At 39.8% G+C, this 14,662-nt stretch overlaps 1 protein-coding gene and 1 long non-coding RNA gene across 3 annotated transcripts in view; one reads left to right on the top strand and one right to left on the bottom strand.

Moving 5' to 3' along the window:
• The window catches only part of LOC123508622 (alpha-catulin-like), a 157,365-nt gene extending 146,504 nt beyond the window's left edge, over window positions 1-10,861 (top strand). Inside the window, exon 16 of the mRNA XM_045262444.1 lies at window positions 3,613-10,861. Within this exon, the coding sequence (XP_045118379.1) occupies window positions 3,613-3,747 (135 nt within the window). The 3' untranslated portion in view covers window positions 3,748-10,861. The remainder of the gene's footprint in view (window positions 1-3,612) is intronic.
• Window positions 1-14,662, bottom strand: part of LOC123508624 — a 31,419-nt gene that overhangs the window by 9,393 nt on the left and 7,364 nt on the right. For both annotated transcript variants that reach the window (XR_006675976.1, XR_006675977.1), the window contains exons 2-4: window positions 12,925-12,998; window positions 1,822-1,851; window positions 33-127 (exon numbers count right to left, since the gene is read on the bottom strand). This is a non-coding gene — a long non-coding RNA (uncharacterized LOC123508624). The remainder of the gene's footprint in view (window positions 1-32; window positions 128-1,821; window positions 1,852-12,924; window positions 12,999-14,662) is intronic.

The raw sequence follows: 14,662 nt of genomic DNA, 5'->3' as shown, positions 1-14,662 counted from the left end.
TTGCTTTAGAATTAATCAATATGACACCTTACCCTCTAGGCCTCTAAGAAGAGAAAGTTAAATCAAAGTGAGCAGTCAGTTAAGCAGCGGTACCGGTTCTCTTCACCTCTGCAATTCCCACGGAAAACTGAAACAAAAAATTATTCACTCTTATAACACGGTAATTAAAATATCCCACATGTATCGTGTATACAAGTGCACATTGCAAGACAGTATGCAGTATACAGTGCTAATTCAGTTACTACTACAACAACTGAACTTCTTTGCCAAATAAGTACATGCTTCTGTGGTAAGCTTTCTGCGAACATAACTTGTTTGTTCTGTAATGGATGCCAGTATAAAGTGCGCACACACACACACACACACACACACACACACACACACACACACACACACACACACACACACACACACACACACACACACACACTCTCTCATAGTGGTTAGCACACTCGGCTCACAACCGAGAAGGCCTGGATTCAAGTCCTGGGTGCAGTGAGGCAAATGGGTGAGCCTCTTAATGTGTAGCCCCTATTCACCTAGCAGCAAGCAGATACAGGATGCAACTCGAGGGGTTGTGGCCTCGCTTTCCTAGTATGTGGAGTGTTGTGTAGTCTCAGTCCTACCTGAAGGTCGGTCTATGAGCTCTGAGCTCACTCTGTAATGGGGAAGACTTGCTGGGTGACCAGCAGGCCAATGTGAACACACACACACACACACACACACACACACACACACACACACACACACACACACACATTAAAAAGACGGGTCTAGCCCACAACAGATGTTTTTGACTATTCACTCATGTCACTACCTCATTGTGCATCTGTCACCATTAATATAAAACAATCAAACAAACACACACACACACACACACACACACACACAGGTGAAGGGAAGCTGCAAAAGACCAGTCTATTCACATGATTCCAATCACCCTTGACAAGCACCCAGCCTCTTTCCACTCCATCACTTCAAGCTTGGGACGACTAGCCTCACTGAATGCATTACTACTACTAGTCTAGGAATCTGACATGAGTTGCCCTTATGACTCAGAAAGCCTGGGTAGGAAGCAGAGTACAGTACTATATAGGCATAAGTCACCTGTTTATACTTCTTGGTTATTGAATGACTCGCATCCCCCTACAGTGTGCCTTTCTTAGCTTAAGGTATACTTGTATGGCAAATGCAAGTCAAACAGTTTTCTTCTTATAAATTAATCTATAAGAGCACTATGACTTAGTTAAGTACATCATCTCAATGTAGTAATGGCATATATATATATATATATATATATATATATATATATATATATATATATATATATATATATATATATATATATATATATATATATATATAAGAAATGTACTGCTCAAAAACCATTTCCCTTTCAAAATAAAAAAAAATTGCAGTATATTGTACAGTATCAAGGAACAAATTTCAAGAGACAATTGAACAAACAAATTTGAACACCACTAAAAATATCAACTCAAAAAAATATAAGAACTTGGAAAATATTGAGTATAATTTTAAACAGGCACTTATCTCTAGTTTGTGAGTAGTGAGAGAGCCTAGATGAACACACTTGTCCTTGTTGTGAGTGGTGAGCTGCTCCTAGACGCTGGGCTTGATACTTAGCCTGCCAGGAGCTGAACACACACGCACACACACAGACACACGTATCCTCATTAAGTCCTGAGTGTAGGTAGACATTTGATATGTATACTTGTTGATCAAAGCTTTATTTTTATACTTGACTCTGATCTAGATTCTAGGAGTATTACTATTTATAAGAGTTGTAGGATGAATTTATACCTCTTATCCACTGTCCAGATCCTTCTCAAACTGAAAAAGAAATAAAATAAAATAAATATGAAAATAAACTGCCAGTGGAGTACTCTTTTTTTTATTTGTTTTGTTAGTCTGTCCTTCATGTCCTTGTGTCTGTGAGTATATACAGTCTCCTTGCTCTCATTGTGTCATGTTCCCACCACTGAGCATGAATCTGCTGGGGCTTCAACATTACTCTTCGTAAGTTCTCATCATCATCTGTTGGCACCTGAGGGGCTGGTGCTGGCCTGGCCTTGTCAAGGAGGGATAGAGGGGAGGGGGACAATAACTGATCCTCAGGGTGTTGGTGTCCAAATCTGTTGCCTTCACCACCAGTATCAGCTACGTTACACATTTGCATTACACCAAAGCAGTTGTAACATTCACTTTTTTATGTCTGCAAAGGTCATGGCTCATATTCTTGTTTCTAATCTGTATTCTTTCATTAGTTAATCTTCACTTAACCTGAGCAAATCAGAGGTTATTGCTTTCTTTGTGAGACTTGAACTACACAACAATAGTTTATTGATGCACCAGATGGCTTGGTGAACCCACACAGACACCAAGACCAAAGTGGAATGTACTAATGAATTCATAACTCCCGAAAATTAAGAACAATGGACCTCAGTTAATTCCACCATTTTAATGAGTAGTTATTTACAAAACTACACTAAGACTAACACAGTCAGCTGACACAAGTGACAAACTTAATTTCAAAGACACACAATTGCAACTTATTTCTCGTAAAAAAGATCACTATGAAGGGCAAGGCCAGCACTAGCAGCCTGTCAATGCTACTCTAATATCTTGCATGAAGCCTCTGAGTGATGTGCTGTGTGTGACATTGCATGAGTGTGGCTGTGTGGCCGCCTGTCTGGGCTAACACACCTCTGTGCTGCCTTCCAGTGCCTGCTTGAAGATAGAGACCTACTCAACCTGCCTTCAAACTGGGGATGATTACTTTCACAGCCACAAAAGTCTACACAACCTCTACTAACTCCAAGCTCATTTTAATGAAGTATTAGACTTGTGTTTGTTGCCCTTACTTTATTTTCTTCAGACTTCTTAAATTTGGAGATTTTGTAATAATTCTGTACAGATTGGACTTTAGTGTGGTGATAGCTAGCCTAGAAGACTTTGATCTCTAACCCACTTGGTCTTGTGTACTGCAATGCTTCCACAGGTTACGGGATCTGCTGCAGACGCTTGCTGTCAATGACTACTCAACTAATACCTAGTTGTCTCTTGCCAGCTAGTACAATAATTTATGAAAGATTAATTGCTATTTAGTAACATAATTTGTGATATTCTTAACTAATAATGTAGATTAGCCAACAGGCCTAACTCAAACATTCTTGTTTAGATATGATACTTTGGAAAGATTACATGGTAAATACTAGTAAAGCAGTATCTTAGAAGTATTCAATAATGTTATTCTAGTATTTGACCACATGTGTAACAATTGCTTATCTTCAAGAGTAACAATTTCACACTGTTTATGATTAATCAACTTTAAATGAAAATGTTATAATATAAACTACCAAAATTACTCATACAAAGAAAGCTTTAAAAAACTGTCACATTTAACCAACTAATTTAGATTTTCAGTCATGTCATATTTGATCAGACTCATTGTAAACTGTAAACAAACTCATTCTCTTGCCAAATAAAGACTGACACCTGTTGGTACACACTGTTCATGAAGATAAGAACACCCAACTAAAAGAGCAAAGCATTCCCCACTCCCCACCTCCTAACACCACCACCTCTCCACAGTACAACTTGGACTTCCGAGGCCTCAGCCCCAGAGGACGTGGCAACTCCCCCTACCGCTCAGACGGTGAAGACGTGTCCGGTTCTGGCAACAACTCCGCCACGGGCGGGGGGTCAGGATCGGAGGGGAACATGTGACAATTCGGGATGGCCCGCCGGGGCAAGGGAGACGCTCGTCGAACACGCGTCTCCTTCCTCCTCTTCTAAACAGGAGAGTGAGGACCCCGGCGGGCCATCGGGGAACGCAGGTAGAGAGGCACCACAGCCTGACCCAAGCTGGGGTGTTGACAACTCTTACTCAAGTCATTTTATGCAGCAGTCATGCAGGTTTTACCTTTAAAGTTGCAGCTTTGCTGCTGCTAAGTCCTGCATCTGAGAGGCAACAAGTACTTAACTATACTGTAATGAGTATTGTGGCAAGAGTTCATCAGGATGCACTGAGCTGTGAGCTCCTGCCTCTCAGTTCAGCTTCTCTTCTAAAAATGTATTCTTAGTTTGATATTCCTAATGCATTACTGTTAGAGGAAAGCAGTGCTTATTTGCTACTTCTGCCCATAAAGATTAAGGAAAAATTTCCTCATAACAAACAAACTAAGAATACAAAGTAAATGATCACATCTGGGTTCTGCTTAAGCAAGGCACTGTGCATCACACTGCCGGAAGAGAGTTGTCAACACTGCACACCTCGGCACTGCAGGGACAGCAGCTGCGTTCAGTGTTCAGGGACGACATTGCTTCCACTCAGGATTGTATTGTATTTTTTGGTGCTAAAAAGAAATGCGTCACCACATGTATCACATAACTCAGCGTGGCCACAGCATGCCACCTCAGAGGACCTCAAAAGCACAAAGGAATAAACTAAAAAGCTAACATGTACAGTTGCTCCTCACTAATGATGGCAGCATGTACCAACACTCCAATCTTTCGACATATCTACTACAGCACTTCCTCTTACCTGTAGCTTGTATTTCAGTCTTTTCATCTCTCTCTCTCTCTCTCTCTCTCTCTCTCTCTCTCTCTCTCTCTCTCTCTCTCTCTCTCTCTCTCTCTCTCTCTCTCTCTCTCTCTCTCTCAAGCTCCACACATGCTGGAGGACAACCCTGACACAAGCTCTCTCTGGCTGCGTTCCCCACCTAGGTTAAGGTTCTAGTCTTGAAAAAGAAGCAAAATCGGTGTTAGCACTTCATTAGACTCAGGTTACTAACATTTCTTTGAGAGGCTGCACTGTCTGCCTTCCCACAAACAACAAGTGAAAAGAAGTAAGTGTCAGTCCTGAGACTCTCTGGGATCAAATCTTATGTTCTCCCTGTTATCACAGCGCTAAATTAAGGCAGAGTGTTTGCAATGTTCTTATTACACTGACTCTGTGACCACTTTTATGTGAGGACTGGCAAAGAAATTGTTCACTAAAGTAACACATGGTTTAAAGGAGATAGTATTATTATTATTTTTTTGGTAATCATTATTTTGTTTCTCTTCTGTTGCTCCAGTGTTGTGGAGTTTGTGAAATCAAAGAATAATTGGAATTGACATCCTAACCTGCTTTGTCAACAAGTGGCAGGAAACACACACACACACACACACACACACACACACACACACACACTCAACTTAAATACTCAATTAATATTCCAATAGTTTTTACTTTCTTGTTAATAGAAACCTGTACTACATGTGTGAGAGAGAATGAGTTTGTGTGTGCGTGTGTGTGTGTGTGTGTGTGTGTGTGTGTGTGTGTGTGTGTGTGTGTGTGTGCGTGTGTGTTTAGAGTAAGTATTCCTCTCAGATCTCCTTGAAATTCTCCCTTTCAGTCTGTGCTGTGAGTGACTGCACCATGATCAAACACAACCATTGTCTATTTTTACATATCACAGTATTTTGTCAGGTTTGCTTCCCACCGAGTATTATTTGGTGAGACCAATCATATTTTGACTTGGCAAAGTTATGAAATATGCCCTGACTTGGACTGCCCTTAAAGAATATATTTTTGAGCTGCATTAGTGTGCTTATAGACTTGATCTTTACTTTTGTATGTGACAAAAGCCCAAAAATGCTCCCTCAACAAGCAGTTACCTTGCTTTAAGTTGCTTGCTTCTCATTCCAAGGCTTATTATGCCATCTTGATAAATAAAACTTATTTGCTCAAAATATTCAATAAATTCAAGTATTGTTGGAAGGGTCTGCTCTGTCGTGGGAACCCAAGCAACAGAAGGGGGAGAGTGGAGAGTGAGGCCCACCAGAACATCACATGACTGGTAATTAAGAATTCCTGGTGGAAGATGTTTGCCCTCGTAGATACAACCCTTCCAAGATATATAAGTGAATCCATAGTTGATATATTGTTGTAGTAGGTGAGATTTTTTCAGGGTAATATGAATAGCTGAGTCACTATATTTGTTGATATTCTTTAGGAATGTGTACAAAATATATGTACATTAATTTAACTGTTGCTGCTGACTAGCCATTCCATTTAAACAGGGTTACACTGTATAACCTTATTAATTTGAGCCTCCCTCATGATCAACATTGTACAAAGACATCACAAAAACCAGAAACCGATCAATTTGTAAGCTATCAGACATGCATGAGAGAACCACGAGGCGAGAACACCATGATGGCTTTACTTCCTCCATACGACGCGTACAGGACAGACAGCTTGCCACTCCTCACCACTGAGTGAGAGGAGAGGAAGACCTATCTGAGTTGTAGAGGCGAGAGTGTGAGTCGCTTGAGGCCAAATTAACAAGGTTCCTAATGTACTGTGTTGCAGATTGTTGAGTCCTCACACTCCCACTGAAGTGTCGTTCTGTGATAACGAGTGATGGAACAACCTAGCCTAGGTAGTAAACATTTAATAAGATGAAGACTTCAGAGAGTGAAAGCATAATCTTTTCATACAGACAGTCAAGACTCCTGAGGATAAGCGGGGACATATATAGTATATTTACATTTAGTGAGAAATGTTATGGACACCTCAGTAATGCTCTTCTTGTATACTACAGATTATGTTGTGTGTTTGTAAGCATAGTTGCACCATCAGTGCGACAGTCTGACTGAGCCGAGGCGCAGTGCCTGAGCTGCCCTCCCGTAGGTAACACTGGTGGAGAATTGTTACAAGACCCCACCTTGGGGACAAACTTGTCAGGTATTCTCCCAACATTTCATTTCCTTCAATGCATGTTACCATTTCATAACCAGTGTGCTTCAAACTTTTTTTAGGACATTAAAATTGGTTCAATGCCATCCAATGGAGAACCTCACGTGTGTTGAAATTTATGAAGTATCCGTGTAATTTTCAGAAAAATGCCTGCATTTAATTATTCAACTCTGCCCTGTTGTCAACCATAGCTTTTATATAATAGAGGAAATCTAAAGTACTTTTTTATATTGGAAAGTTATATATTCAAGTTTGAAATACATATGCAAACCTTTAAATCTATTTAATGAAATGATAAATCTTGTTTGGGTGGAGTGAAGTGAAGAAATGTATCTGTTGATGTTATGTTTTCATGTCAGCTTTAAACCATGATGCATTACTGTTATCTTGATGGTTATTGCATTCCAAAATATTTTGCAAGTACGTACTTATGCATACATTATAATTATATACTTGATCTGATATGTTTTAAAAAGCAGCCAACAGCTCTTGGCAAAACGGAGATCCTGTTCCTAACAGTGATCAAAATGGTCAGCAAGAAGTATTGCCACTTGAGTCATCATTGCCTGACAAAGGTTGTGAATAATCCACTAAAGAAATTATATTTATAATTTATATGTCTGGACCAACACAGACAACTTAGTGGACTCTGATGCAATGTTAGTAATGAGTTGACTTATTTCTGTGTATGTTTAGCACTAATTACATACAGCAATACTTTTAAAATATAATTATCATATGCATTGTTTTCTTGGGGGCATGACACTGTTACCAGGAGTTTATTATTTGTTGACTGTTTGTAATATAGACAGTATTTATCGGAGAAGTTGTATGCATTCCAGAAAATCCGACATTCTTGCTACAGAGGCTAGGTAGCAGGAAGAGACATGTACACTGCAGTGACCTAAGAGGCTGCTGGTGCGGTGCCAAGCAGCGGAAATAGCTCACCACTGTGTGTTCATTCATACCTCACACCACAATGTGCATTACGCTGATGGTGTCACTGCAGTCAAAGAGCGTTTGTGGTGTGCGTCGGCTACACTCACATACATACACTTCATTGCACCTCCAGAGTCTACTTGATATGACTGGAACTAAGACTCTTGTCATAGAAACCAGTCTCTCAAAGAACTAAAGCAAGCAGAGCACAAGTGGACATTACGAATGATGCAATCTGTCACTAACTCAAGGATGCACATACACAAGCACTTGTTTTCTCAATGATACATCTTTATACTACTAACTGGAAAATGGCATTGTTGGATTGGCTAAATGGAAAATGCTCATTATTGCTTCATTTATGTATAATCAAAGCATTCTTCTCAAGGAGTGGTAAGGAAATTCAGAAAATCTAAGAAACAAATAGGAAAAACGCATTTGCTACAATCAAACTACAAGATGACTAAGTCAAAATGCCTTTGTATGAGAAGCTCTACGGGAGGTTAATTGTATGTGCTCCTGTTGTTTCCTGACGCCAGTTTAGCAGCCACGTGGGCCATGCTGCAGGGACGCCCCAGGGCCCCTCCACGCTCTGGCCCAAAACCAACTCCAGAAAGAATCAAACTAAGAGTCCTCCATCGACCACCCCACACGCCCTTCCAGTCCCATGATGTGAACCTCTTCAAGCATCAGTTATCTGTTCATTAATTGTTGTTGATTTAGAGTATTATGTACTTGTTAGCCACTCTCAACCCCCTTGACCTTGGTACTCAAGTAAGCATCGTCTTCAAATACAAAACAGCAATACCTGTTTATTTCGTACTGTTAAATCATAAAGTTATATTTTTCCTAGAGATATTCAAAGCATCATTTCAAGAAGAAAAGTATAAGACTAGAATGATTGTGCATCCCTTGAGTGCAACAATGTGAGCAAAATGTCTTTTCTAATAGCTATCAGTTAAGTTTACTACTAGTCACACCTTTCAGGTTGACAACTGGGTGCGATATATATAGTATTACATGAAATTTGTTACCTCATTAGTGGTAGGCATCATTATGTGGTTAAAGAAAAAAAAAATATTAGGCACAGAATAGTTTTTTTCAACCTCAAGTGGTGACCAAGAATTCTACTCTGCCGTGTCTGTGTTTGTCGTGTGCTTGTGAGAGAGTGATGTGTGTTGCTGCACTGTTGCATGAACATAGACAATGAGGCTACTCTTGACACACGTTTTATCATTAAAAAATCTCACTGAATTTTTCACTTGCGGGAATTTTCACCTGAGTTGCTGTACACCACGCTTGCCTAGATCCCAGCGAGCAGTGTTGTGTGACGCTCCACCACCCATCAGATGGCAGCGCTCTTGTTCGGGCAAGACTCTTTCACCTCTAAAAATTTATTCTTGATTTTAAATGAATGGAAGAAAATCAAAAGATGTTTGTTAAATATTTTTATGCTCAAAGGGCAATAGGTTTCTTGTGTCTTGATGAAATATATGTTTTGTAGGGAAATTATATTTTTATTACCAGATATTTGTAATTACTGATATATATAACTATGATGGTTTTGCCTGATCAAAAGTGGTTACATTAAATGGCTGGTTATATCCTTTATGTTGGTGATACGCCAAACTGCACCGCTGGAAACATGTCGGTCAATTCCACCTCACTGTGGTCGAGTGAATATTACGCCCGCACTTGTTGTTTCAGTATTTACAAACTAAATTGATTAATGTATTTGAAGTGTAGGTTTATTTCAGGCACAGAGAATATGTATAATGTGGCCCTAGGACTCACCCCAGAGAAAGATCTCTTAATTAACAGTCTTTATTTGCTGGGGGTAAATTTGGCATCTTTGGGGTGAGTTGTCGGAGCCTGTGTCGTGTGGTGTCTGGGAAGCGAGGCTGACCACTGTGTCATCGCACGCTCCCCAGCTTTCATACCATGTCTCAGTGTGTGTGCTGCCGTCAAGCAGTTGTCTCTGGTATTGTTGAGCTGTGTTCGCTTCTGTGAAGATGGTGACTGCCCCAGTGTACCAATCCACTACCACCACCACCACTACCACCACCACCATCACCACCAACACCAACACCAACACCAACAGAAAGGAACGGTGACTTCTGAGACCTTAGTTGATGTTGTGCATTGGGCTGATTTACTTTATTATAAATGATCATCATCTTCAGATTCAAAAGATGATGTGACTGAAGGTTTCAATCATACATCTGTTTTGGCCTTTCCTCCAAAGACCTTCCCAATGAGTGGTTCCCTGTAAGTTGTGTAAGATATCATTAGCTATATTTGATTTTATACATTCTGATGATGGTATGCACTGGCCCTCTCGGGAAAGACATTTAATGGAAGGAATGAACAGGCCAAGCCAGCCTTCCTTCCCTTGCAAGGCCTGAGTTATTTTCTGAGGTTTGTAAAGAAAGTGAATAATGTCTACCATGTGAGCTTGTATGTTCCTACCCCTTGTCCTCCTCCACAGACCCAGCTGTCCACTGTTATCAAAGTTTTTGCAAAGAAGTGACCTTCTTGTATATGTGATTAACAAAATATGAAGCAGAATAAACTGTTGAGTGTATGGTAGCAAGAGCACCATACACACAAACATTCACACACTAGAGTTACAAGTATTACAAATCAGCTCTGTATTTCTACTACCAACACCAAGAGACTGATTTCTCTGCTGTCATCACACTCATGGCAGCAAATGCAATGTGCTAAAGATGCTAAAGCTGAGCTACAATATTTTTGCTTATTGCTATATTGCAAAGTGGTACAGGTAGCACTGTTTTATTCACTTGAGTATTACCTCAGTGATCACCATCTGATTTAGTTTATCCTTTACGCAAGTTAGCTTCCCTCTCTACACTGCCTCGCCGAGCACAACTGGCACCTTTCCATGAATGACTATGTAATCCATAAACCAGAAGGTCATGGCTTGTGCAACACGACCCCGGCTATCGGACAGTTTATTCATTGTTGAGGCTGCAGTGTAAATCTGGCGAGAGAATCCCCACCCGCCAAATACCATTATTGTGTATAAACATATTTGTTCAGCCGCTCCCTGAATGTAAATAGAGCTTGTTCACATTATAAACAGTATTTCATATGTTCATTAAAACGTGAGGTTATAATAAAACATGAAAGATACAAGGTCCTTCACTACCTCAATATGTAGGCAAGACTTGTCCATCCCCACACAGAGATGACATCCCTCCTTCAATAGGGACAGTTACTAGAGCTCCTACAAGATCTTGAGGAGAACTGCATTTTCCCTCCTGTTGCACCTTGCATCAGCAGAGGTGGTATGCTATACAAAGTGGCAAGCATAACCACCTGAAGTGTCTCAACTATTAATGTGGTTAACCATTGATACTAACTTTTTATTCTCATGTAAGAGGAATACTGACCAGAGGCAACAAAATGTATATAAAAAAGGTCCAATGTCAACCTCATGGCTGTCTGACACTCAGGTAGTGCATCATTTACAAAACTTTGGTGCTTCATTTCATATTTGGCTTTCTCTGCATATTGTTAAGTCAGGCCCCTCTATGTGTACGACTTCCTCATGCACAGGGTTTGTTTACCATCATGTCTTAACTATTAATACATACCTTTATATATACAAGATATACATTAATATACTGTGCTTTAGTTATGATACATATTATGGATTAGTTATGATATACTCCCTCCCAGATAATTGAGAGGCTAAAGTCTATCTTCATGGACCAAGGCTTGCCATAATCTAGAGCAGGTGTGGGCAAACAACGGCCTTTAGCCTCATGTGGCCCGTCAATGGAATTCATGCAGCCCGACAAACGTTAGTAAATTTGAAAGAAAAGTTAATAAACCTCAAATAATATTGTAACTCATTTTCCCGATGGTGTGCATGTTTGTGGGAAAATGGCTTTTTCTTTAGCCTTTTTTTTCTGTTTTAAATATTAATAATTTTGGTTTAATAGTATGTGGCCCTAAAAGATTGTGATTTTTTTCAATATGGTCCTTGTACTGAAAGGTTTGTCCACCCCTGATCAAGAGGATTTCAGAGCAGAGGTACGGCCTGGATGTTATTTAACAATGCTACCAGTTCAACTCTGCTTCCCCTCAGGAGTTTCTGCTGGAACGCATGCTCACCCCATCCACTTCCAATCTAAGATTTCCAGGAGTACTTAGATGGCTGATCTATAATATCCTTTGCAGTATACCATTGCATACTGACTTACATTCTGTTCGATGTCAGATTAATGGGAGTTCGGGTTTGTGGTCTTATAACTTTGGAGGTTATTAACAAGAAAAAGGTTGAGAACCCCTGTTCTAAGGGATAGAGATTTTTAATGGAGCATGTGATTGTTCCCCCTTCAGTTTTCAATTCAACTACCTGGCAGTATTGGTCTTCACTCCTCAATAATTTGATAATTTTACCTAATCATCAAAATAATTGTAATCTCTCATCTAGAATGAGTAAGTACCACATGTCTGATGCTAGGCCATGTGTTACCTGACTTAGCAATCACACTCCTGTTAGATTCTCTTAAAGAAAATAAATATTCATTTGTCCATCTCTTCCCCAAATCATTTGATAATTTATGAACATATAGCATGCATCAGGTCAAGTGAGACATTCACAATATGGAATCTTTAAGTTCTTCCATATCAACTTCCTACTTGGGAAATGGTCTTAATTGGCACCCATGCAGTAGCTGAGGACTCAAGAGCAGGGATTCTCATAAGTTCCCACTAACATCATCCAAGGGCCGGTCATTTGCTGTTGCTTCTGGACTGTGTACAACTCTTCCTTAGTCACTAGAACTCTTCCTAATATCTTCCTCAGACCAGTCTTAATGGTACCTATACATCTCCCAGATGCTCCATACCAAGCTGCTCATGCAGGAATAAATCTCCATTTGCATCTCATTTCCCTTAAGCTGTTGATAACCTCATCCTTCATCAAATCTAATAAAGCCTTGGCCCCACCTCACATGGCAGGATTTAAGAAAATCCTCTCCTACTACAGAATATCTTAAAAGCATGTAAAAAAAAAAGTCACAGGTTAGGTTGTCCACCATTTCTAATTAATATACTGCCCTGGTTACTGCACAGGTAAATCCCAAACACCCAGCAACAGTACTGAACACATTTAAAACACCATAAATGTATCCCAATACCAATAAAATTTATCAAAGAACGTTACGATTACAAGGGACACTTACCTAAATATTTCACCTTGGCTCCTTCTATTCCACCTGTAATCTTCATTTCTTTTCTTCCATCTACACGTCTCAGCCTAGAAATACATCAAAGCACTAGATATTAGACAAAATATTGAGGAAAAGAAGAGTGACTAAGTATTGTGGTTTGGCTGCTGCTCCTCTTTCTCCTCCCTTTCTCCTTATCCTCCATTATTTCTCCTTTCGTCCTCCTCTTGCTACCAATATCTACACACCTGAACCTAAAAACATACGAAAACGCGTAGAAATAACTGGATACTGGGCAAAATATTGACGAACTGCGGGGTTGGAAAAGAGGCGCCAGCCTGGGGCTATGGTGAGCCACCACCTGGGCTGTTGTCATCACAGAACGAGAACGGGGGTGACTCGGCTAAATTACGTAAATCATTTGATTTAAAAAATGACTTTTAGAAAAAACGAAGCTACTGCCGAATGCATGACATTTTATGACGTGATAAATATTCAAACTAATTTTCAAAATATAAAAATATCTCCAGCTTAACTAGTTTTTAAAAATATATAAACTAATTCCGTTAAAATTATAAAATCGTTTTCACCAATAACTTTCCTAAAACGTCCTGCAAAGTCAAGCTATCTTCACTTGTCGAGTATTTTATCACATTTCACGGAGTCTGAGCTATCTTTTAAGGCATTCTACTGCGAGTTAGACCGAGAAACAGAAACGTGAGCAATTAAAATAAAGAAAAATAAGACTGGTTCAACAGCACTAAACACCATTTCGAAGTCCACATATTTCACTCAATAGATTGATTTCACACTTAATAGAGAATAACCGATGCTTTCATACCATAAAGGCCCAGTTATACCTTAAAATAAAAAACCTCAAAATGAGAAGTGAAAATTTTGGACCGTTAAAAAGATTTACCATACGCCACAAAATGCTACTAAACGCTACATATTTACCCAACACAGGCACGGAATACACTTAAAAAACAACAAAACATTTATAGAAACCATAAAAACATACCATGGAAGCGTAATATTACCGTTACGAAACATATGAAAAAAGTATTTGACCCCCCAGCCTGCCGGGGGAGAATGATGGCTAGGGGACCAAGGGGGAGGCAACATCCGAGAACATCGGTGGCGCGTCCACCATTTGTTGCACTTATCACTTCACCTCACCAAAATTAAGCCATCTAGAGAATTTTTGACCACTGGATATGAAATACTAGACTAGTAGTAACATTCTGACTGATGTTTGGCTTACGGTAAGTAAATGAAGCAAGTATCAGCTGTTAGTACTGACGCCACCATTCTATAATGATCGTTATACCTATCACATTTCGAATATTTGCGTACTGTTTTCACTGTCAATTGTAAAGAAAACCTAGAAATAAGTGAATGGCTTTAAAAATACCTTTAATAGATGAAGATAAGGCAGTGTGGAGGGTTGTGGCGAAGGCTTGCACTGCTTCAAACTGTCCGTAATATAACAACACTTCATGTGTGTGTGTGTGTGTGTGTGTGTGTGTGTGTGTGTGTGTGTGTGTGTGTGTGTGTGTGTGTGTGTGTGTGTGTGCGTGCGCGCATAGGCATGTTCTGGATGTGCTTAGGGATGTTTTGAATGTGTTTACGAGTGTTTTCTGTATATAAGAGTGTCATTTCAGTATTTATGGGTGTGTGTGGGTGTGTATATGGATATAGCCCACCGCCACCACCACCACTGCTACCATCAACATCACTACTAGACCACTAC

Source organism: Portunus trituberculatus, chromosome 25, assembly GCF_017591435.1.
Source record: "Portunus trituberculatus isolate SZX2019 chromosome 25, ASM1759143v1, whole genome shotgun sequence".
Taxonomy (NCBI): domain Eukaryota; kingdom Metazoa; phylum Arthropoda; class Malacostraca; order Decapoda; family Portunidae; genus Portunus; species Portunus trituberculatus.
The sequence above is the reverse complement of the archived record's forward strand: the minus strand, read 5'-3'. Positions and strand labels throughout refer to the sequence as shown.